The sequence below is a fragment of the Odontesthes bonariensis genome, chromosome 13 (genome assembly GCF_027942865.1).
Source record: "Odontesthes bonariensis isolate fOdoBon6 chromosome 13, fOdoBon6.hap1, whole genome shotgun sequence".
Taxonomy (NCBI): Eukaryota; Metazoa; Chordata; class Actinopteri; order Atheriniformes; family Atherinopsidae; genus Odontesthes; species Odontesthes bonariensis.
The window spans coordinates 8,626,434-8,651,630 of NC_134518.1; the positions used below are offsets into that span (position 1 = coordinate 8,626,434).

The window sequence follows — 25,197 nt, forward strand, 5'->3', positions numbered from 1 at the left end:
CAATATTGTCCATCATCATAGGGGGTTTTTGAGCTGTTCTTTGTCTGGTCCCTCATCATTTTTCCGTTTCAAACTTTGATAAAGTAATATTCTATATCATCTCTAATATGATATAAATATATATATATATATATATATATATATATATATATATATATATATATATAATAATCAAACAAAAAATAATCAAATTCATTTCCTTATTTTTTGTACACAAAAAAAAAAAACACTGATCCAGTTTTGTTTCTCATTTTAATATTAAATACAGATAAAAAAAAAAAATAAAAGTATTTTTTTCTAACAATTATGCTTGTTTGTTGTTTTAAACTGCTGTGCTGTGAACTCCCACTGCACACCATTTTACAGTCGGATGCAATAACTGCTTTTAGGGACTTCAAGTCCTTGAACCACTAACAGGCTTAATTTATGTTCACATCATATATTTCTGGCCTTGTTGTACAAGAACATTTGGTGTGTGGGATCCCATTGAATACAAGCTGAAATAAAAAAAAAAAAAAAAAGAGGTTATGCTCGATTGTATTTCTTTGCAACCATTACAGAGAACAGACGGCTTTTTGTTCTACTGCAGAGGCTGCTTCAGGTCAAACAGTCCTGTTCCACCTTTGACCACTTTTCCCACCACCAGGCAGGCTGAGGGTGATGCCAGCTGATCATGTGACCCTGAAGATGAAAGAAAAAAAAGAAAAAAAGAAAAACAAACAGTCATTAATGAAACCACAAAGCACTGCAGGGGCTCCAAGTCTACAAAAACCCACAATGAGAAAACAAACAGGTCTCATTTTTTCCTAAAGCATTGTCGTTCACTCAATACACTGTTCAAAACAGACTGTGTACAGACTACTTACAGTCACACCTGTGGAGTTTTACAACCTAATGGGAGGCTTTAAACAATGGATGCAGAAGCGTACCAACAGAATTTTATGGACTGTGTAAATGAGACAACAGGTTCTTTTTATTCATGCCGAGTACAGCAGTGAGGAATAATAATAATAATAAACATCCACACATTATTCTTTCCTCACCCAACATGGTGGCCTGTTTGAGGAATTTGTAGCTGGTCTCGAAGGTCATCTGCTGCAAAGGAGACGAGTTGGACCGAATGGCGTGCCGGTTTAATGGCTTATATACCCCTTCAAAACACATGTAATCTGCCACCAGTGACAGATGTCGGGGGTCAACCTCGATACCTGGAGGCAGACGGAGATGCAGTCACGATCTGAGTGGTCTTGAGAGCCTTTTGATCAAATGTGTGTGTGTGTGTGTACCATAAACTGCAAAGACATCTTTGATCTCCTTCTCGATGACTTTCAGAGCTACTTCGATCCCATAGGTGTGAGCCATGGCGTGGACCTCGTTGGAGTACAGTCTGTTGATGTCCAAAATCTGGAGAAAAATATACCAAAATCTGGATGATTACAAATCAATTAGCGGCGTGATTAGTTAAAATAACAAGAACCACTGTTCGTCATTAGCTGTCATACCAGTTTCTGAGAGATATTTTCTAAAATAACTTGGCAAAACTGCACAAATACCTTAGAAAATAATAAGTAACTTTAACCGGTGGAATCCAAATATATAACTAACATACAGTTTAGTTAACCAACTTAACAGGAGATTTCAGTCTAGTCACACTAATCTAGTCACTAATTTCTCTGTGGTTAATGCTTTGTCAACAGTTTGTGCCACAGCATGAAATGACACAACAACCCTCTGTAAACCAGACTAAGCCATTAAGATGCGAATCATTTAAAGTCATTTAAAGTCATTATGTTCTTTTTCTCTCCATTACCATCCAGTTTTAGTAAGAAATAATTAGTCCAAAAATGTTAAAAAGTCAGTAAGTAATACCAAGAAACTTGCTTCAGAGAAGCGAATACCAAGTGGAACTTGTGCACAGTGGAAGCACAAAGGGAACCGAGTTTGGCTGTGTAACAACTTTATGTGATCAGTGTCATTTCTTCAAACTGTCTGCGACTTTTAAAACTTGGGTGTCGTCTAAAGTTAAAAAACTAAAGGCCTTTCGCTTAGGATGTAGCGTATGCTGTGCTCGTCACAGAGCAGGGGAAGAAGAGACCACATGTGCAAATCTCGCTCGCTTTGCAACAATTGCTAAGCGACAGAAAAGATAATCAGGAAGTTCACCGGCTAAGCTGTGAAGGAGAAGACAAGCAGCTCAGAGAGTGTGGGTTCATAATGTTCTGCATGTCTGTTCTCATGTCAGAGCCACAAATGGTTCACCCTATTCTACGTGAAAGCAGCTCAAAACCCAAGTCAGAAAGGGTTAAATTGGAAACCACATACGTCGCTGTACTTGAATATTTCATGCATGTTGATGCCCTCTGTGTTGAGAACAGTCTCTTTTTCTCCACAATTCGCTGTAGTTTCGCTCAGCAGGCAGCGGGTCAGGCCCTTGGTTTCCATGATGACTGCGTTCTGGGCCAGTGTCGACAGGACTGAGGTGAGGTCAAAGTGTACCCTGTTCACAGGACACGCCAGTTCCACCTGTGAGGACGGAGAGGGGACCCATAAATGAAAGCTCACATCACATTTCGTTTAGTTTAATACCAGACTGGTGGTGAGCGCGTTTGTGCTGGTTCTGTGACTAATTAACCGATAAAAAAAGCCTGAGAGATAAGGACACATACCAGAATGCATCAACTTCCAAAGGTTCAATTCTAAGCAAACTGTTTTCAGCACGACTCTTCAATCAGAAATTGGTTATCAGAGGTGATGACTCCTGAAAGCAGATGGATAGGTCTAAAAACAGGTCAGAATATTTCAGGAGTTCCATTTTAAATGATTTTCTGTTTTTCACAGAGAAAAACTAAAACATAGTCTACTTTTCCCCCCTAAATTGAAACCTTTTAAAGAACTCTTTATCATTCTCATTCGCTGGTTCATCGTTTAATTACTCTTTAGTTGTTTTTTTAAAATAAATAAACAAATATAAATCTTGTGATCCACACCAAATAAGGTAACTACAACCTCAGCTGAACACCATCCAGCATATAACACCGTTATTATTTAACAAAACAAAGCCAAAGTGCAGAAGCAGTGTGTGAAAAACTGCTCACACAACATGATTCAGCAGAGCTAATTTTAGCAACAACTTGAAGTGCTTGTTTTCTGTCCGATGCTATCAGTCACGCACGCTGTTGCGGAGGAATTTTGGCTCACTTCTTTACAAGACTGCTTCAGTTCATTGAGGTTTGTGGGCATTCATTCATACAAAGCTCTCAGGGATAATTGTCCTGTTGATGACCCAGTTTCAGCCAAGTTTTAGCTGTCAGACAGATGGCCTCACGTTTGACTCCACCAGGTGTCCACCATGAACTCCTCCGTATACGAATGACTGCAAGGTTTCCAGGTCCTGGGGCAGCAATTCAAGGCCAAATCAGCATCCCTCCACCACTGTGCTTGACAGTTGGTATGAGGTTTTTGTGCTGATATACTGTGTTTGGTTTTCTCCAAACACGCTGCTGTGCTTTATGACCAAACATCTCCACCTTTGTCTGGTCTGTCCAATGGACATTGTTCCAGAAGTCTTGAGTTTTTCCCCTGCAATATTTCCAAACAAGCCCTACTTTTAACCTAAGTTGTGCTGCCATGTTCTGTTTAGAGAGAAGAGGCTTTCTCCTGCAACCCTTCCAAACAAGTCATACTTGTTCAGTCCGTTTCCAACTGTACTGTCATGAACTTTAACATTTAACATGCTAACTGCGGCCTGTAGAGTCTGAGATGTAGCTCTTGGTGTTTTGCAGTTTCTCTGAGCATTGCACAGTCTGACCTTGGGGTGAACTTGCTGGGACGTCTACTCCTGGGAAGACTGGCAGCTGTCCTGAATGTTTTCCAAATGGTTTGCCAATGGCCTTATAACCCTTCCCAGATTGATGGGCAGCAACAATTGCTTCTCTAAAATCATTGCTGATGTCTTTCCTCCTTGGCATTGTGTTAACACACACCTGAATGCTCCAGACCAGCAAACTGACAACACTTCTGCTTTTACAGAGCTGCTCACACCTGCTGATCATCAATTAATCAGGAACATTTGATTAAGCTGTTACCTAACCTCTTAATTCCAATGGAAGAAGCAACACTGCTTCGTAATGGATTGAATATTTCGTGTGTATTTAAGCAGGAACTTGTATGGAGCAGATGTTTTGGGGGTTTTTTTGTTTGTTTTTTTAAATCAGGTCTGATGCTTTGAACTGAGTGTTATGTCATTTCACGTGACATTACAGGCACGTAGGTATTGTTGAAAACTGAAGGAAAGGAAAAACCTAAAAAGCACTGATTAAATCATCTGGTGCAACACTTCCAAGCTTACCTCACACCAGAGTTCATTCTGCTGATCGAAGCTGTATTCCTGGATGGCAGGGTTTATCTCCAGAACCGAGTTCACCCTCATTTGGGACAAGGACTCTTCTCCTGACCCTCTTTTCACTCGTTTCTTCCCCCTCGCTGCCTTTGCTCCTGCAGACTCTGGCTGAGGCTCCTCCGCGGTGCTCGTCTGTGCATTCTCCACAGCCTCCCCCTCCACCTGTTCTTCTGTATCCTCAGCATCCTCGCCTTCATCCTCATCCTCACTTTCATAGTCAACCTGCAGGCCAAAACCAGTGATTTAGGTGTTACATGATGGACTTACAGCCAAACCCTACAGGAACAACGAGAAGGTACCAGTGTTAGGTCAGAGCCTGGGCTGAACCAGTTCTTTATCATTCAGCGGCCGAAGAGCTGGCTGGGAACCCAAGGAAACAACTGGGCACGTACTTACTTTTAAAAAAGTCTCTAGTGCGAGGGCCTGGATTTTAGTCACCAAGCAGACCAAATAAGAGTCGTTCACAGCCATGTTTACAAAGCAGAACAGAAACAGTAAGTGAGCATAGTGTAAGATGACAAGTTCAAGGTCGTTAACCCTTATATAATGTAAATTATGCGAAACAGGAGCGAGTGTCCCTTCCTGTGTGAAGGCGTACTGAGCAGCTTGGATAGGAACGAATACAAACCCAAGCAAATTAAAAATGAAGGACAGCTCTTCTACAGCTCTGTTCGGTACCATTTATGTTATATTACTCAGATCATTATCTAGGTTAAGATCGTTTAGAGCTGTTCATGATTTACTGGTAAAGGTGAAACTTTGCTGAAGGGAAAGGCATGATGAATGTGATTTCTGGTGGAAAAATTGTTCTATCAAAGCCCACAGAAATGACCGTCGAGACCAAAACGCACTCTGTTAAACTCAATCAAATAAAGTGATTTGGAGTCTCCTGGTTGTTAGTAGAGATGTCACACCTGCCCAGATGGTTCAGTACTCCATAACAGTCATTTTGGGACGATCAAGGGACGATGAACATGAACTAGTTTACTTTTAATCAGTGAGAGACAGCACTGGAAATACAATGTCGGGCCAAATTAAATAAATAAATAAATAAAAAACAAAAACAAAAACACCACAACTCAGGAAATGATCTGGGGTTATTTCAGTGGTTTCAGGGATAGCTTCTGCTTTGACATGTGTCCAATAAAATGAGGTGAGCCAACTACCTGAATATGCTGAACAATCAGGTTTTTCCCAAACTAATCTGATCTTTTCCCTTTCTGATGGTACAGGCATATTCCAAGGTGACAATGCCAGGATTCATCAGTTCAAATTGTGAAAGTGGTGCGGGAAGCGTGTAGAATCGCTTTCACACCGGCTTCAGTCCAGACTGAAACCGAAACGAGGATCTTTAAGACGGGCTGGCTCCCATCCATTTGCACCACGCGTTACTGACCAAAAGTTGCCGTTCCAAAATGCTAAACTTGCAAGTGAAAAATGAAAAAGCCATATCAGCAATCCTCTTCTAACGTTGGAAAATTGCTGCAGTGAAATAATGGAGGGTGGAGATTCAGTTGTAGGAAACTAGGCTTCCTGAAGAGTCTGGTTTATGAGGTGTGGCTTCCAGGGACATCCAGCCATTCAAATTCAGCCACGTTCCTCAGCATCAAACATTCTTATCCGTCTTCATACCTCTTCTTGCTGTTTGTCTTTTCTCTTGGCGTCTGTTGCGTCGGCGTCTCCTTCGTCACCCTGGTCATCGACAATCTCCCTTTCCTCCTCTCCTTCCCCATCATCTAACTGAGGAGAATCAACAAGACAAATTTCACTTCAGGTTTTATTGTTTTCAAGTGGGGGAAAGAAAAACGAGCTACACCAAAGATCCAGGCTTGAGTGAAAACGGGAAAAGAGAAATCGGACCTCTGCTGTGCCGGCTGTTCCATCCCCACTGAAGTCCGCATCTCTGGGGGTGGCCTTCCTCGTCTCCACGGCGATGGAGGCCAGTTTGGCAGTGCGCTTCTTAATGGCTTCGAGGAGGAGACGGAAAAACCTGGGAGGGTGGGGGAAAAGTGGAAAAAACACAGAAGGTATCAGGCTACTTCTGAATGGTTTCTGACACAAGAAGGAACAACACACACACACACACACCTCGTTTCCATGTAGTGCAGGATCTGATGGGGTGATAACAGCTTATCGTCACTGTAACGGGCAGGTGGCAGGAAATGAAAGGTGACCTTAAATGCCCGTAGCTTTTGGTAATTTTCAATCAGCAGTGTCTCCACCACATCCACCTTTTGTAGCACCTAAACACACACACACCTGTGGTGACTTCTTGTTTTAATGTGTCCACTGCCACAAACATCTGGCACATAGATAAGCAATAGTAATGAACGCAATGTGAGAAATAAATGAGGAAATAAGAGTAAAGACGCACTGAAATGCAAGGGCTGACTTAAAGAATCAAAAAGAAAAAGCAGCGGAAGATTAAGGAGGCAAAGAAGAGAATTTAAAAATAAAAATGAAAAGCTCATCGGTACCTCAGACAGACACACCCGGGAGAGTTTCTTCCGCAGCATCTTTGCTTTCTTCAAAGCCTTCTTGTTGTTCAGCACTGGAACGCTCATCATGGGGGTTTTAATGTTGGAACTGGCCACCATCAGGATCTCTCTCAGTCTGTAAGGCGGGCAGACATTTATATAAACGAGTGAGACACGGGGGGAACGTAATGCTCTGAGGACCAAACAGACACACGACCGTGCCACAATTCCTGTAACATTTACGCTTTTTGTTTGTTTTTCCACAAGTTTCTATCTGTTGGAAGTGCACAATCAACTGGCAAATTTTGGACAAATAATTGTCTAAATTTATGTGACCCGAGACTTCGACATCAACCAAGATCACGGTGCGACGTTCTCGGCCACAGCGAGGGATTCATTACACATAATAAAGAGAATAAAGCTTCGGCATTCAGTGGGAGACCAAATTACTTTTCAGAACCTTGGGTTCTCCGAGCTTTGTATGTGACCCGGGTAATGCTGCACGAGTACATAAAGGTAAAGAATGAGGTGTCCTTACCGAGGGATTCCCAAAGTGACGTTCATTTCTCCTCTGCCAGCAAAGTGGAAGGTGTTGAGGGTCATCTGGGTGGAGGGCTCGCCTATGGACTGAGCTGCCAGCAGACCCACAGCTTCGCCCGGGTCACATAGTGAGCGCTGCCACTTGTAATGTAACAGCCGGCGAAGGCTGCCAACACAGAGAAGAGCGACGCTCAATAATGACACACACAAAAAAAAAGCAAGTGCCAGATCTGAAGATCGCCAATCACAAAAAAGTTGGGACGCTGTGGAACATCTAAATAAACACAGAACGTAATGATCTGCTAAACTCACAAACCAATATTTGAGTTACAATAAAAACGGCAAATGTTGGAGGTGAGACGTTTTACTCCTTCGTGAAAAATATCAGCTCATCTTTAATTTGATCTCAGTAGCATGTCTCAATAAAGTTGTGACATGTTTTCCACTGTGTAGTAGCCCGTCTTCTTTTAACAGCAGCAGTCAGTAAACATCTGGGAACTGAGAAGACCAGTTGCTGGAACTTTGGGAGAGGATTGGTGTCCCATTCTTCTCTGATAGAGTATTCTTCTTTGTTGTATTTTGCATTTCATTAGGAAACATAGATCTTCAGCTAGTGAAAGGTCTGCTCTGCTCCAGCTACCAGACCACTGCAGTAGATGCAATGTGAGGTTTTGCATTGTTTTGTTGCAACGCCTTCACAGAAAAAGACACCATCTGGACGAGAGCATATGTTCCTCAAAAACCTGTATAAACATCCACGATTTCCAAAAAAATCGTTCAAACTTTTCCAAGACTTTTTGATACCGCCAACCACAGAACAGTTTAGCAACTCACCTCAGTCGATTTTAAATTAACTTTGGCCCAGAGAACCCAGTGGCAATGTTTCTGAATCATCTGGCTTCTTCTTAGCATGATGAGGGCTTTAATCTGCATTTGGGGATGACACACACAGGAACTGTGTTCACAGACTTCTGGGAGTGTTCCTCAGCCACCATTTAGCTCACTGGGATGAGCGGGCGGCCCATGTACAGAGGCTCTTTGGTCCATCTCAGTCCGGCCTGTGACCCTTTGCTACATGTCTTCCCTTCTTTCTCTGTGCCCCGTTTCCTGTCGAGCTACTTTCAAATAAAGGCCACAAGAGCCGACAAAACCTCTTTTATAAAAAGGGAAGTGTTCCTGAGCCCGTGGAGTGCTTCCAATGATATAATCGGGTCTGTTTTTAGAAGAGGCAGTTGGAGAGACTGAACCGGAACAAGGCTGCAGGTCCAGATGGTGTCAGCCCCCTGAGTCCTGAAGGCCTGTGCAGAGCAGCTCTGTGGGATTCTGCAACACCTTTTCAACCTTAGCTTGACCCAAGAGAAGGTACCACTGTTGTGGAAGACATCCTGTCTGGTTCCGGTACCAAAGAAAACTCATCCTTCAGTCATCAATGACTACAGACCTGTTGCCCTGACATCCCACATCATGAAGGTCCTGGAGAGACTCCTGTTGACCCACCTGTGTAAGCAAACCAGCACATATCAGGACCCCCTGCAGTTTGCTTATCGCCATGGAGTTGGAGTTGAAGACGCTATCATACACCTGCTTCAACAAACCCACTGTCATCTGGACAAAGCAGGCAGCACTGTGAGGATCACGTTCTTTGATTTCTCCAGTGCATTTAACACAATTCAGCCTGATCTGCTTCGTCTGAAACTCCAGAAGACTCAGGTGGAGGCCTCAACAATCACCTGGATTAATGACTACCTGACAAACAGACCACAGTTTGTCAGACTAAAGAATTGAGTCTAACCAGGTGATCAGCAGCACAGGAGCACCACAGGGGACTGTACTCTCACCATTCCTTTTCACTCTGTACACTTCAGACTTCCAGTACAAGTCAGACTCCTGTCATCTACAGAAATATTCAGATGACTCTGCAGAGGTCGGGTGTATCAGAGATGGACAAGAAGCTGAGTACAGAGAGCTGGTGGACCGCTTTGTGGCATGGTGTGGGAACAATCATCTCATCTTGAATGTTAACAAAACAAAGGAGGTGATTGTAGATTTCAGGAGAAACAGGGTAAGATCAAACCCTGTTTCCATCATGGGAGAAGAAGTGGAGGTGGTTGAGGAATATAAATACCTTGGTGTTCATGTGGACAACAGACTGGACTGGAGACACAACAGTGAAGCCATCTACAAGAAAGGACAGAGCAGACTGTACTTCTTGAGGAAGCTAAGGTCCTTCAAGGTTTGCAACAAGATGTTGCAGATATTCTACAAGTCTGTTGTTGAGAGCGTCATTTCCTCCTCGTCATCTGTTGGGGCAGCAGCATCAGAACCAGGGACCTAAAAAGACTCAACAACCTGATAAGGAAGGCTGGTTCTGTTCTGGGGACGACTGTGGAACCTCTGGAGACAATAATGCAAAGAAGGATTTTGCATAAAATCAAGAGAATTATGGACAACCCTGAACATCCTCTCCATGAGACTGTTATTGGAAAACAGAGTCTCTTCAGTCAAAGGCTTCTTCAGTTTGGATGCAAAACGGACCGCTACAGAAAATCATTCCTGCCCACAGCCATCAGCATCTATAATAACTCCTTGATTTAATTGAGTTACATCAACATTTAATTTCCCTTTGGGATAAATAAAGTATTTTTGAATTTGAATTGAATTGAATAAGAAGCAACATGTTCTTCCAGCTGTCTTTGTTTGTTAAAACATACTTAAAAATGATTGAATATTGTTCATTAAAATGCAAAAGGTCTCACTTTCAATATTTCACGTTTTCAGTGTCCTCTGTGAATAAAATAGTTCATAAGCTTTCCACATCATTGCATTCTGTTTATATATAGGATTAGGTTGTCTCTAAGTATATACTTTTTTGTATACTACTGTGTATCGCGAGGCACTTCTGACATTTAGTCCACCTTCATAGATTGAAATCCAGAAGTTAAAATATCAAAAAATGCTTTTCACTGCAACCACAATTCATCGCAAAAATCGCAGCCTCCAAAACTTAAAAAGGCAACTTAAGTTCTCAGAGACCAATAATGCTGAAGGTCACGGCTTCGTGAAGCATGGGCTTCCAGCAGGGCAAAGTCTACCAAACCAATGAGACAGTACCTCTTAAAATTACTGCTGCAAGAAAAATGAGGAAGGACTGAAACAGTGAGCATATGAGGACGACGTAATAAGAATTTGCATTGAGTCATGTGGTGACTAAACCTAGTCAGATACTTGTTCTTTGACTTTCAGATCTTTCACTTAAAAACTGATGTTGCACATCGTCTTCGGCTGAGAACAAACAGTCTGAATTCCCGTAAGCTACTCAAATATTTTGGATGAATAAAGTTGAGGCGCATCTTAAAGTTTTTGCTCCTACAAGCCCTCACGGTCAATACCTGTCGGTATCCACGCCGTCTTGACTCATACTGTTCCTGCTCTGCAGGTACTTCTCTGTGAGGTCGTAGAAGTTTTCTGACACTGATCCGAAGCACACGTCAGGCCTAAAAACACCCAGTGAGGGGTCTGGGCAGCGGGAAGATTTCCTGATGTATTTTGTTCTGCCAGCTTCATCCAGAGAGTGCCACTGCTGTACAAGCTGGGGAGAGCAGAGTTTAAATAACAGTGTGGGTTAGAGTCAGGGCCCCATGTTACACTGTAAAAACTGACAGGAGAAGGAGAGACTGACAGGAGAAGAGAGAGACATCAAAACTGGCTAATCTTTGATTTTTCTATTTTGCTGTAACTACCTGGAGTACAGCGAGATCTCTGTTGGAGACGGGCTCGGTTCCCTGCATAGTCCCTTTTAGTTTTGCCAACTTCTTCTGGGAAAACAGCAGGAACGCTCCTGACACAGATTAACACATAAGCGTTACATGGCGGATGCTTGCAAAAGCAATTAAAACATATGGAAATCAAATTCTACACCCATACTGACTGAATAACTAAGGCTGCAAGCCAAAACTTGTTATCTACCTCTCCAAGGACATGCTATCTCTCTCTTTGCTTTCCAGCGCTGAACGGCTTCAAAGTGATGACTGGCAGTCTGGGGGTCCAAACGGGCCAGAACACTGTCCAGACCCTGAGACCTCCTGATGACCTAAGAAGGGGAAACATGTGGCCGGTTAAGGAGAAGTTCCTTCACAGGTATAATATATATGAAACTAATGCAGACAAATAAAATAAACCTTCCACATGGACAGCACACAGCTACAATGCTAAATGCCTCAAGTTAAATAAACCTTGTGCTTGGCTTCAAACCTTGAAAAGTTCATCTAATCCTGCAAATCAGTGTGTCTGGTTTATTAGGTTTGTTACATGTGAAATCCAGACAGTTTGAATTGGTGACTGTAGTTCCTGGATGAAAGCCATGTTAGCGAGTTTCATCAATGTCAGCTTTCCATACTCGACCTGTTAAAATGATGGCATTAATCATTTGTAACTGTGCGTAGTACATATTTATCCCCTGTGGCCATGTTGGAGGTCCCAAGGGCCCATGAACTACACCTTCACTGTGGCAGCAATTTTGGCCAGTGGTACCCACTGAGAAGGGAGCACTGAATTTGACAAGGCTGCAACTTCTTCATCTCCAACTATATTGTGTGAAGTGGGCTGAAAAAAACAAAGCACTATTTTTCCACCAAATTATTTAGAAAATGAGTTCCGAAATGTGTCAAGCTGTCCTCTAAAATGTAATTTTCTTATCATTATCTTATTATTAGACAAACTCTCACAGAAAGTCAGTGCTTGTGTTATTGCGATACCTCATAGTTGTCCTCTATGAACGGGAACTGCCTTGGCTGCAGAAATGGAGTCTTGGGAATGTCCAGCCCATCCTCACCGTACAGGAACTGAACCACAGATCCATCACTGTCCCTCACAGTCAGATCATACTGCACCACCAAACCCTCCAGATGCTTTATGATACATCTGAAGAGCGGTAAAGGAGAGGGAGGAAAGAAGAAAAGAGGGAGCACATCAGAGGAATAGAGTTATGTGTCTAAGCACAAAAACTTAAAACAAGTTAAAGCTCATTTAGAAAAAAAAAAAAAAAAAAGCCATGTGCCAGCAAGAGTTTGAAATCACACAAAGATATCCCATCTTTTAAAGCTGAACTCACCTCTGGAGATATCCTGATCTGGACGTTTTCACGGCTGTGTCGACCAGTCCTTCTCTGCCAGCCATACAGTGGAAGAAAAACTCCTGGAGACAGTGATATGTGATTACACACATGTGGAAAGGAAAGATAATCACTTTCATAAATGCAAGGGTTAATATGCAAAGTCAATGAGAAAAAGCCTCCAGAGTTAGTCAAAAAGCAAACTGAGGAGGCTGAGATCATGATGAAAGAGTCTCTGCTCATCACCTGGCAACAGTCCCTGCTGAGAGATGAGCCGAGGCTTTAACTGATACCAAAGAAGCTTCTACAAAGAACTGAATTAAGAGTATGAAAAATTTCAATATCTCTGGGAAATCTACCAACTGTAGCCCGATGGTTGGGGTAGAAAAAACAACAACAGATTTATCAACCAAAATTAAATCTGCAACATGAAGAGCACACAAAGACATGTGAAAGCAACTTTTAAAATGTGACCCACCACACAAAAGAAACAGCCATCTGACTTCACGTACCTGTGGTTTGATGCCTGTGAGAAATCTTCCAGAAACAAAGCCCCCGGCTCCGGGTGAAGGGTCATATGGCTGGAAGCATGGCAGGAATTTCCCAGAAGACATAAGTGGAGGCCTACGGCCCTCCAGCTCAATCTGACCAAGCAGACACGAGATCTGAAACACACACACACACACACACACACACACACACACACACACACACACACACACACGTCAAGTGTATTCTTTCTAAACTGAGCCCTCAAACTTTAATAAGATTGGATGCTAAATCGCAGTTGTACAGTATGAAGTGACAAACATTAAGGTGCGTGTATGGGGGGGTTACCTGCATGGTGTTCACAGTGGATCCTTTGGCTCCTGACTGTACCATCAGTTGGAGGTTGTTGTCTGGGAAAGATGTGTGCAGTCCGACTGGCATACACACCTTCAAATACACATGGTGACATTTCAGAATGAAACAATATCTTCACACACTAAGTAAAGCAACAACAAAGTTTTGTCGTGCGTTGATGAATTTTTAGTTTAAACGGGTAAATGAGTCATAACTAGAAAACACTGAAGTATTTGGGAAGAGTGGGAGTGTTTTCACAATGTCCAAAACACATCAATGATCGTATGTTAATATAATCAACCAAGAGCAACTAAATATGTAAAAAATGGTCCATGTTTTCAGAAACACAACACAGTGAATAAAAGGTTTCAGTTGAGAATTCGAACAGCACTACATAATGGTGGGCTACATCTGTGGCGCCTGCAGCTGTACGCACTGTGCCTACCTTGAGATTTTGCTTTGATCTTTAAAAAAAAAAATATATATATAATTATTTGACTTTTTATTGATGTTTTCCCCCTTTATTATTACCAAAATTGTGAGTAAGGTAAAATAAGAATAGGCTAGCTTCTCTGCCTCCACCTCCACAGCTACAACCCTTCCACTGGAGTCCAGCCCAGCCAGCAGCACACAGCCACAGGTACAATCAAAGCAGATGAACTTAAAACAGCCACGGATTCAGTGAAACTTGTTGCCTTGCAAAACCAATTCATACCCCCCAGAAACTGGGTAGCCTCGTCACTGATGATATTTGGGAAACAAAGAAAAGTCCCTGATGAGTTTTTCCAATGAGAATATATATCCTACACTGAGGTACAGCGTATCACAGGATGGATTGTTTTGTGTGTCCTGAATGCTTTTTTCAACTGGTGACATGATTCTCCGAACGAAGCCAGTGACTGACTGGAGTAATGCCAGGAAAATTGTCACTAAGCACTTGTCCACGCAAGCCCACCGGAGTGCTCAGGCATATATGTAGGTAGGTGTGTGTGTGTGTGCGCGTGGGTCAGGTGCGATGTTGCTGTTTTTGTGTGCCACGTGCATCGCGTGCATGTGGCACACATTTGTGTGGGTCAGGTGCGGTAATGCCGTCGTGTGTACCCTCCGATAAAATTCTGCAGGCACCCCTGGGCTACATACTAAACTATATAGTGAACAACTGGAACACAGCCTTCGTTTTTCAGTTCCTCAGTAAGATCCGTGACTCGTGAGGCAGTTTCCTTTCGGTTTAAACAACCTTGTGTCTTTACTGCAGTAACAGTAACTCCACATTGCAGCAGAATCTGTAATGAATATTTGCAAGTACCCATCTCCTAACACTGATGTTTAAATACAAACGTCAGCCACGTCATCTCGCTGTGTGGGACATCTGAGCACTAATGAGCTCAGTCCTCTGCCTCCGTAACATCTTCCATTGGTGCCAGAATCTGCAGAACAACTTGGGTCTGTTTTATTCTAAATTACTTTGGAATAATCAGATTGAATAGAGGTGGATTATTTTAGTTAACTGTGACGTTGAACTGTGACAGAGTAGATGCCAGAGAGCGTGGTACCTACACATAAAAGCTGACGAAACCTGCTTTGTGGCCCAAGGTTCAGGAGTTAACCATGTTGTGTTGAAGACAATAGAAGGCTGCATGCGCCTGTGCTAAATTAAGTTAAACTGGGCGGACTGGTTTTATGAAGCGCAAATCAAAATGCGAGGGCTAGGCATTGTTCAGAGAGCCAGCTGTACTGGAATAACTTTGCCCAAAGTTACACCGATGGATAGCTGAGGACTGTTCATTTCACACCTGGTGGTTTTACAAACCTTCACCAAGGACACCTGGCATTAAGAGATAAACCACTGCAACTTTAAAAAAAAAAAGAAAAAGACTGCAGCAGCAATAGTGGTGGCAATACTAAACGCAGTGGCGAGTTACCTTGTTGATATCATTGTTGACTTGGTTGGCCACTTCTTTGAACTTGTGGTCAGCCATGCTGAAGTCTCTCTGGTCAGGGTTGAGGTGGGCGTCCTGCCATCGACTCTGAGCCTCTGCTTGGTCCACATTAGGAGGCAGGTTGAATGCCGCCTGGAGGGCCTGAGTTACAGAGAGAGCATGACACTTCAATCTCCTCCACGTCTTTAAAAAAAAAAAAAGCGCTGCAATTAAGCTTGTATTTAAGATCAAGACGTGGGGAATTTGACAATTTGTACACTTTGCCGCCCGGTAGTGGCAGTTTGAAAAGAATCCCGTTTTTTTTTTTTAATTCAAACCCTTTTTTTCTTCTAGTTTGGATGCTGTGCTGCTGGAGGGATTTTTGCAGGTAACAGTGGAAATTTTGTATAACTGTTATGATGCATAGCCATGGCAACAGGAAAGCCCGCAATGACAAGCGATGCCTAGAATAATACAACAAAATCACACTGGCTGAAAAGGAGATGTTGTGGATGCGGAGCAAAAAAAAAAAAAAAAGGAGACAAAGGAGGAGGAAGTTTAAAGCGTGTCCTCCCTTGATCATCATGTAGGTGTGAGATCACTGTTGGATAAAATGGACGAACTTAGAGCTCTGAAAACAATGTAGCAGGAGTATCAGGAAGGCAATTTTTTGTATCGCCAAGACATGGCTGCAAGAACAAACCAACATCTCTCTACTCAGCTTGAACACAACACGAATAGTGAGAGACTGCAGACAAAAGTAAGAGTGAAGGAGGAGGGATTACAAATCCTGTGTCTGAAGTCATGTGGAGGAGCTGCTCGAACAACATAAAAGTTGCTTTCCGATACACTTTGATAACGATCAACTGCCTTCATGCGAGGCATTCAGGAAGCATCTATAAAGTGTGGCTATTGAAAATAACCTTTAACTGTAGCTTCTGTGGACAAACCATATCTAACACAGTTTTAGACCTTTAACTTTTGTTTAACAGTCCTAGCAGCTTTATACTGACCATCAGAAGTAACAATTAAAATTTGTGTGTAGTACATATTTATCCCCAGAGGCCATGTCGCAGCACAGTGGGGCCCATGAATTACACCTTCACTGTGGCAGCCATTTTGGCCAGTGGTATCCATGGAGGAGGATGCACTGAATTTGACAAGGCTGCAGTTTTCGAAATACTCTTTGGATTAGTTTTTTAACAGAAAATGTATTAAATTCATTGTGCTAAATATCAAACTTGACAATTAGAATGGATTTCACCACAAGAAGCTGTGGCTTCAACTCACTTTGGCCCCAATCTTCAGAGATTGTTCAATGATTCTTTTCCTCTTCATGTTGGCACCTGGTTTTACCAGGATGTCCTCCACACCTTCAAAGGAAAAAAAAAGAAAAAAAAGAAAAAAAGAATAAATATCTAAGATTTGACTGCAGTGTTTCTCATTCTTTGGTTGCAGTACAGTAACACTATAGGACATCTGGGCTCCTACCAAGAGTGAAGCCTCTGTACAGCTGCAGGTATGCAGTGAAGAGTCGGGCCAGGCAGCTAAGCAGTTTCCCGCTGGTCTCGCCTCCATACAGCTCATAGCAGCAGTGTACCAAACCGTAGGCTGAGGAGCCATAGTGAGCTTTGTCCAGAACCCCAACGAGCAGCTCCCCCTGACGAATCACCACCTGGGAAACAGAGTCAAAAGTTGGAAAGAAAGAAGGTTCGTTTTTAGGACACTTTTTTGTTTTTCTGCATGAAGAACTCTGCCACCTTGTGGGGAACCATGCTCATACCTGCGAGTCACACATGCTGTCAGGTTTGTATCCAGGAGCGGCTCGCGGTGGCACCTGGATCCACGCCTTGCTGGGGATTTTTGATTTCCCAACCAGGTTCAGAGGCACCGCCTTCTCAGGGATTACATTCAGCAACAGAGTGGACACCACCTATAAGACACCCCACAGTACAAATAAGTTCACGGAAGTGTTCGCATAAGATGAATATGTCCTGTTTTGTTTTTTTTTATGCGTGAATTGCAGCAACTTCCAAGCTCAGCATTTGTGCCAAACTGACTTCTTGCTGACATAAAGTAAGCCGACAGCTGAACAGCATCGAGTGAAGCTTCCACTAAAACAGCTACAGAGGTTCAGTGACCTGCTTTCCGGTCCACAGGTGCTGCGGTTTGAGTATAGCCGGAGGGAGCAGCTTTACTCTGCCCGGCTTGTCAGTCAGTCCTCTGTACACCAGCTCAGTGTACTGGTCTCTGGTGAAGAAGCAGCCTCGTATCGTCATCCTTGTTCCCGACACCATGTGGTCCTGGATCAGACCTGCTAAAGGTTTACCATCCTGAGAAGAAACGGAGAGAAGAAAACCCCGAAAAGATGACCACTGTGCGCTTGGATAAGAATGCGAGGGCTAGAGAAAGATGATCATCCCTCTGCTTGGTATGTTTTGACGCTTATTGAGGAATATGGTCACAAACCACCATCATAAAGGATGCATGTGGATTACACTCTATAGCTTGTATATAGGTGCACACCTTAGGAACGAGGTACTGCTGGTTAGTGCTGACTAACATGTAGGCCTCCGCTCTGCCCAGCTCACTCTGAGGGAAGTGGGCATTCATTTCATCTCCATCGAAGTCAGCGTTATACGCCTTGCAGTTGGCGTAATGGAGCCTCAGCACCTGTAAGATCAACAAAGATGTAGTATGCTTAGTTAGGAGTTGTATTTCTAAATGAACCGTACAGAACCAGCAGAAAAACTGAGAAACCAGGTTCGACCTTCTCTCCGGGTAAGATGCGTGCACAGTGGGCCTGTATGGAGGGTCTGTGCAGCGTCGGCTGTCTGTTGAGTAATAAAACATCTCCATTCTTTATATGACGATTCACCTGAGGAGACGTCAACAATCAAAGCTTGTACAGGAAGTCATGGGTGTCTGAGTGGGATTACAACCACGGCATCTGACTTACTATCTTCATGGGCATTTTATGTGGACCAGGACAGGGTGTGAGCAGTTGCTTGGCGACCGCCTCCCTCTGTGTTGGGTTGGTAGCTGACAGTATGGTTTTCCTGCCGTCCTCGTTGATCACCATGGAGGCGCCGGGGTGAACATTGGGCCCGTTGAGAACGGCCTGACGAAGCTCCTTCACGTTCCATGGGGTGACGGGCTGAGGGTAAGTCAGCTTGGTGGCAAAAACCTGACCAGAACACGAAGACGCAGAAGTTCGCATCAGTTTAATCATGCAGAGTTTTATTACTTTGGAAAATTTAGCTTCTTTTTTTTGGGATAAATGAATCTGGGTCAGATGTACCATTGGTATTCCTATCTCGTTGGTTCCTATGTACATGTCAGGACAAATGACAGATCGTGCAGCAAAGTCCACTCGTTTCCCCATCATGTGTTTCCGGAACAATCCATCCTTCTTCTCAAGGATCTAACGGGACGAAGGAGAGGACAGAGGAACAGGAATGTTGTCAACTGATGAGAAAACATGAGGTTAACTCATCAGATCATCAGATTTACTCCATCATGATGCAAATCTTTGTATGACTTTATGTTGTCTCATTACATCAGCTGAGCGGTTCCACTACTCAGCTGAATTTTCAAAGACTTCTCCCACTGCATACAGAATATGTGGATTATGCGATACCTGTCTGATTCCAGGGTATTTCTCGGTCATCAGTTTGTCCATGTCACTGTCAAAGACTATGTTGACGTGGCTCTGTAGGCGGATCCACGTGTTGTAGAGTTTATCTGTTAATGTCAGTCCGGTGATTCCGCTCAGAAAAGTCTGGTCCGCCTGTTCTGCAGCCTGGAAAGAACGAGATCCAACAGGTTGACATTTTGCACTCGCAACTATTGCTTTTGCCGTTTTTCCTTTATTTGTTACAGTTTCTTTGTTTTTCTCTTGTCTTTATGGTTTTCCCACTGTAGGTAGTAGCTGATACTGATACTAATTTGAAAACCGAATGCCTACTAACCGAACCACACTGCACCCTCCAATGTTAAAACCTTGTGCTTTGTTTGTATGAAAGAAATAAGATTCAGTCAATTCTTGTCTCACCTCAGCCTCCTCAGTATTATTTTCCCCTGCTATGAGAGCCAGAAGTTTTCTTATGACTCCAGAGTCCTTCATCACAGCCTGCATGTTGACTGTCTGACCGTTGGTAAACATCTGGTCACCCAGTCGATTGATTGGACGATACCTGACGGAGAGAACACAGTGGCAGTTACTTGTGGCAGTCCATTTTCTCTTCACAAACGGCACAGGGACTGCTTTCATATCACCTTCTTCTCATCTTGTTGACAACTCAAATTACTTTAAACACTAAAAACTACAACTTCCTGAACCACCGCCACCCACAAAAAGTAGCAGTTTCTAAAGATTTGCCAGTTTCATGTCATAACTGGTTGGGTGTACAGCATGTTTATGTAAAGCTTCTCTTGTACCTGCAAGGTGGGACCACCAACAGCTCCAGGAAAAAGAGGTCTGGATAGAACCCCATCTCTCTCTCTGTAGATACTGTAGTCTCATCCAACCCAGGAAACAGACACTTGAGGAAGAAACCTGGAGGGAGAAGACAAGGAGGGTAACATCTAATTAATATTCTGTTCCCTCAACAAAGTGATTTGGAAAGTGATTAACATCATGTACTCAGCCCTTTTAAAAATGGCTTCTCTAAGATTAAAACAAAAATAAAAACAAACACACACACAAAAAAAAGTAAAACTAACAACAAAAACCCACTAACTGGTACATAGACATGTTCAACCGGCTTCTACACACAATTCTATTCATATGAGACTCGACCTTACTACAACTTTGAACCTTCCTTTTTAAAAAGTTTCAATGGAATCCAAGCCGGCCCTTGAACTTTGTTATTTTAACCATGTGGTGGTCAGATTCTTTACCTTCTTTCTCCCACACTTTGTTGACGTGTTCTCTGGCCGTGCTGGCAGTCAGGTAGACTCTCTTTCCAGCCATTGGATCGTCTGCAAGGAGAGGGGAGAGAGGCACCAACACCGCACGTACAAACGTATAAGCAGAGCTTAGTGCAAACCAATACTGAATCAAAAACAAGGTGACAGTGTGTGAAATGTATCGAAAAGATAAGCTCTAAAGCGGCTCAATCCCTGAACTAAAAGCGCCATCTGTCTCGCCTGGGATTTCAGTTTTCCCACTTGGTGACATTTCTTCTTCTTCTATTGCTTCATATATTTCACATTTGGGATCAAACTGGTGGATATGAGTTCTTCTTCGTCAGAGTGTTTTATTTAAACGGTACTCACCACCTGTACTGTCAGCAGTTTGTCCTCCCGATGGCATCGTGACGATCAGCTTGCTGTTGTGTTCACGGCGCACTGTAGACCTGCCGCTCCTTAATATGGATACGACGTGATACATTTGACATTCTGATCAAATCGGAGTACATTTAAAACTATCCCACACACGAATTTTAATGTAAATGTGATCATTTGATATGAAAGGGCTGTACCTTCTCAAATAAAAACCAAGACTCAATTAAAAGTTGGGCTTTTTATAATGGCTGGTCGAGGATACGATACAAAAAACAGAGACTGGCATGCCAATACAGGCCAGGCAGGGATGGAGGGAGGAAGGAAATGAAAGTGATTGTATTTTCATTATATCTTTAAAATTAAATAAACATGATGTTTAAAACTATTTCCCCATACTGGATATAGCGTTATCCAGTTCAATTTAAAAGGGATTTTTATTTGACACGAAGCAGAAAGTGTTAATAGTGTAGCTGGTAGTTTTTAGCCTGTTTGTTACTGTGTGTGTTCAGCTGTCTGACACACAATGTCGTCCGTCTCCACAATCCATCACTAAAGCGAAACCTTTATTCAATTCTGGAGGGGAAAGAGAAGAAAAAAAAAAAAAAAGCGATTTGCCTGTGAAAATTAGAAATAAAAAGGCCTGCCTCTGTTACAGGCCAGGTGTTCATCAGCCTCTGCCTCTATTTGAGAAGAATACAGCATGTCAGATCAAAATCAAACGGGAAATCAACTGATCAGGTGTTGGTGACTGTTAGGAGGTCACCTGCAGTGAGGACATTTCCTTGTTTTCATGTGGATTGTCCAGAAGTCATTGATCATGCTGCCCTTCTTTTCAACTAGATGTTTAATCTGAAAACACACACACCAACACAAAATAAGGCCAGTGTGCCTCCATAGTGACTGCAGCATAGTGAGACTGAATTCAAGGCATTTGTGTGTCTGGAATGGTTCTTCATACGTGTTCACAAGTGTGTACTTACAGGTTTGGAGTTCTCTGAACCTTCGGCGCTCGCTCCGACTATCTTGTCTGTGAACTGCTTCAGCACCTGCTCAATCTCATCTCCCGTGGCTTTGGGATTCTCATCCAGGTGCTGACACACACACACACACACACACACACACACACACAGAGTTTATTTAAAAATCAAGAGAGCACAGACAGCCTATAAAGCACAAAGCACGATAAGGCAAAAAAAACTCAAAACAGAGAAAGGTTCGCAACCAGCTTGTTCACAAAGTAAATTTTTTTTTTCTATTTTGCAGACAAATGCACAACTTCTTATGTGAAAACAATGTGCTAAATGCAACATGGCTCATGAAGGAAGCAGAAAATCACAACACAGTTGGCTCAAGGAATTCAGTTACTACGAGGAAAGTTGAAATCCTTTCGGTACGTCCTGACCTGGAGAGTTAAAGACATGGTTGGTAATCCTGTTCAGAAACACATTTTGTAATACTGGGTGAAATGGTCCGTCTATCCTGAGAGAAATCTATACAAGATGTATTTAGAAAAAGGGACGAAAATAATCAGACCTCTGTGGCAGCTGCAGGACTGAGAAAAAGCTGACCAATCCAAGATCAGCGGGATGCTGATCTCGGATTGGAGCGCCTACAAAAAACCAATCAGATGCCTCTGCTTTCTGCCTACGCCCCCCTCTGTCGGCTCCCTGCTCCGTGTGCGCACGCAGTTCTAGAGGAGGGGCCACTTTCGAATCTTGCTAGCTCTCTAGGATTACCTACCATAGCTTTAAATAGTGTGACATCATTCGAACTGACATAAGTAGTGTCCAAAAGTGTTCTTTCATGATGATATGACCTCACTAAATTGTCCTCTTCATATAAATCACTGAGTATGGGGATTCGTGAGTGAGCGCTTCAGCATACTATGATAGTTTATTTTCTTTCCTGCCACGGTCACAATTATGTTCAGAAATACTTGGACTCCCAACACACCGTCTACAGAAGACAACTGAGGCAGCTGAACACCAGATCCTTTCCAGGGTAAAGAAGCCCCCTCCAAATTATAAAAGCTTTTTAAGAACCAGAGACATTAAGCCTGATTCTTACTTGGCGCAACCTCGCTTTGACCCATTCTTACTAGCTGGTCGCAAATGGCGCAAACAGTCACGTGACCCAAAATTCCGCCACGCCCCCCGTCGCAAGCTAAAAAAAATCCTCGCGCGTCGCAAGGGCGCGCACACAACTTTTTTTCTGACTTCGCGCGAGCTCAACCGGAAACAGCTGACAAAGAGAAAGGAAACATGAACACTGCAGAGACCGCGGTGACCGAGAGGGTGCGCCTCTACAAACATCTGTACGACACGTCTATGAAGTTACACTGGGACAACGTTGTCCCAAAGGACAACGTTTGACAAAGTTCGTCTTGTTGCAAAGGACGAACATTCCACCTTCTCTTCTGTTTTTGCCGCAGCCGCTTAGCTCTGAGATACATATACAGTTCTACACCCAGAGTAAATTCATTCCGCATCAGATGTGCCAGCCTCTGCTGACGTGACACCACAGGTGGCATTGTGTATGCTTTCTTTGTATGCTTTTCTACGTCCGGTTCTTCAGCTTGTTTCCTCAACAGTGACGCCCGCTGGTCTGGAGAGAACTGCAAATGTGACGCATACTCGGCGCAAACTGCGCTTATGAGCTGAAGGAACTGTGAAGGGGCTGGCGCTTTCGATGACGTCATTAATGGTTCTCGAGCCAGAACAGTTGCGCCGAGTAAGAATCAGGCTTAACTCTCAAAATCTACGATAAAGAGACGTCATGAGAGCAAAAAGCAGGGGGTGAAAACTGTTCGCTGGTGTTAATAATGTGACAGGAAACAGAGTGTACACATATACTGTCTCTTCAGATTCTGCCACACGTAGCAAAGCTGAGCAGATGTTTTTGAAGATTTAGAGGTGGAGTATGTACAGTGGCTGACTCAGTCGACTGATCCCAACCTGACTGAGCAGCAGATCGTGTTCCAAAAGCGAATCAAAAGGCAGAAAGACCCACAAACACAACTGCAGCAGAGGTCTGGCAAAGCACGGCAGAGCTGGAAACTCATTCTGTGATGTTCATGGGTTCCTCACTTCAGACACAAAGGATTCTCAACAAAGTATTAAAAACAAACCTTTTATTTCTAGTTATGTTGATTCATCCAAATACACCTGAACTTCTGAAATGTAGAGCTCTCTACGTGTTCAAAAGCTGCAATTCCTAAACCCTTTCCTCCAGTTTGAATGTAAATACCCTCAGCTCAATGCTAACTAACTTGAATATGTCCCATACTCCAAACATTTTGTGCCTATATAAAGTTGCTCTAGCAAGCATGTACCCACCTGGCTCAGAACTTGTTCGATAAGGTAGACCTCCTGCATGGCTCCGTGGTCCACTAACCTCAGCTGGTTGAGCAGCAGGTGGATGGCAGAACGGGTACACGTCAACGCGTGACACAACAAGCATGATCCACGAATCAAAAGGTAGAGTTTCTAAAAACAATAAGGAGAGAAGAAGAGAAGCCCAGTAGAACCACAAGTGACGTTATGCTTGTTAAATCTAACAAACATTGAAATATATGAAGTTTGGAGTTGGAAGATGTGCTAACATTTGATGTCAGAAAAGCCATTTGTTATATAATTGGGCAGGCAGAGTTGATATGTGTTCAATGCTTACATCAAAGAACAGTGGATTGTATACAGGTAGAGGCAGCTCTATGTGTCCAAGGTGTCCTGGACAGTTGTTGAAGTCCTGACAGCAGGTTGAACAAACCTGATAAAAAAAAAACAATAAGAGTAATGAGGATATCTAAATAAAAGCAAAAAATTAGGGACCTTTAATGTAAAGATTTTATAGACATTGGATGGTAAACAAACGGAAGCAGATTGATTTATACAGTGTCTCATACACACGTAATTTGATGTACCTCTTTGATGTCTGCTGGCCCCAGGGCCAGATCGTACAGACTGTTAGGGGCCACGTTCCCAACAGCGTCAAGGAACCTGAAGTTAGTGATCGCCTTCACGCTTAACTTCCTGAACAGGAGATAAAAACGATGCATTGTTATTCCAGCTTATAACCCTGGGTTCTTGAAAGCTAATTTTCAAGTAGCTTTGGCAGCTTTTCCTGTTTGCGGTCAGTTTTATTGCAGCGCTCTGGTGTGGCTGGAGCTTTAAGTAATGTAAACCAAAAGAACCTGAAGTAGGAAGGTAAATTACTTGACTCTGAATCATAGCTACTGGAAGTTAACCACATTTGAGGCTACATAAGCAGCGACAATATTTATAAAACATTTAGCTCTTGACAAAATTTGCATAACTTGCGTTCTGCTTCGAGCTGCTACGTTGTTTATAACTCGTTGAGTGTACAGCCACAAGCTAGCAAGCCATCTCTCACCTTATTTCTTCGGCGGAGTACATGCCAAACGACATGCCCTCTAAACGCCGCCATGGCACTTCTTTTCCAAACAACATTTTTAGGAATTATTTTTGACTTTGTGGTGCTTATAAATATAATTTCATGGCGTCAAGTAGGAGCCCACGAGTCGTATATATCTTCTGTTACACACGTGGGACCGTTAGAAAAAAGTTCCTATTAGAGGGGGGACAAAAAGCCCATGACTGGGCT

General features: G+C 43.0%; 1 protein-coding gene and 2 non-coding genes across 3 annotated transcripts; all 3 read right to left on the reverse strand.

Moving 5' to 3' along the window:
* Positions 1–243: 243 nt before the first annotated feature.
* Positions 244–25,143, reverse strand: polr1a (RNA polymerase I subunit A). Its single transcript, XM_075480849.1, has 37 exons — positions 24,967–25,143; positions 24,497–24,605; positions 24,247–24,342; positions 23,913–24,062; positions 21,558–21,668; positions 21,341–21,426; positions 20,569–20,657; positions 20,191–20,271; positions 19,729–19,846; positions 19,343–19,484; positions 18,929–19,090; positions 18,590–18,712; positions 18,248–18,475; positions 18,059–18,166; positions 17,815–17,961; positions 17,430–17,621; positions 17,072–17,221; positions 16,780–16,963; positions 16,579–16,661; positions 15,292–15,450; positions 13,364–13,462; positions 13,039–13,191; positions 12,527–12,609; positions 12,171–12,336; positions 11,383–11,506; positions 11,157–11,254; positions 10,806–11,005; positions 7,415–7,582; positions 6,877–7,012; positions 6,488–6,642; positions 6,260–6,389; positions 6,032–6,139; positions 4,349–4,621; positions 2,323–2,523; positions 1,287–1,404; positions 1,044–1,208; positions 244–681 (listed from the first exon to the last, which is right to left on the reverse strand). The coding sequence occupies exons 1-37, from the start codon at positions 25,041–25,043 to the stop codon at positions 581–583; spliced, it is 5,073 nt and encodes a 1,690-aa protein (XP_075336964.1). The 5' UTR covers positions 25,044–25,143; the 3' UTR covers positions 244–580.
* On the reverse strand, positions 11,847–11,983 carry LOC142398144 (small nucleolar RNA SNORA5). The gene has a single exon (XR_012772760.1). It is a non-coding gene; the product is annotated as a small nucleolar RNA SNORA5 (small nucleolar RNA).
* LOC142398143 (small nucleolar RNA SNORA5) lies at positions 16,322–16,458 on the reverse strand. The gene has a single exon (XR_012772759.1). It is a non-coding gene; the product is annotated as a small nucleolar RNA SNORA5 (small nucleolar RNA).
* Positions 25,144–25,197: the final 54 nt, after the last annotated feature.

What these genes read in the sequence shown, in the direction of transcription:
- polr1a (XM_075480849.1), bottom strand. Translation starts at nt 25,043, where the DNA reads ATGTTGTTTGGAAAAGAAGTGCCATGGCGGCGTTTAGAGGGCATGTCG. An exon ending in AGGAAATGTCCTCACTGCAG is followed by an intron (nt 20,658 to 21,340) that starts GTGACCTCCTAA and finishes ATCCATATTAAG; the next exon opens with GAGCGGCAGGTCTACAGTGC. An exon ending in CAAACAGGCCACCATGTTGG is followed by an intron (nt 682 to 1,043) that starts GTGAGGAAAGAA and finishes TTTCATCTTCAG; the next exon opens with GGTCACATGATCAGCTGGCA.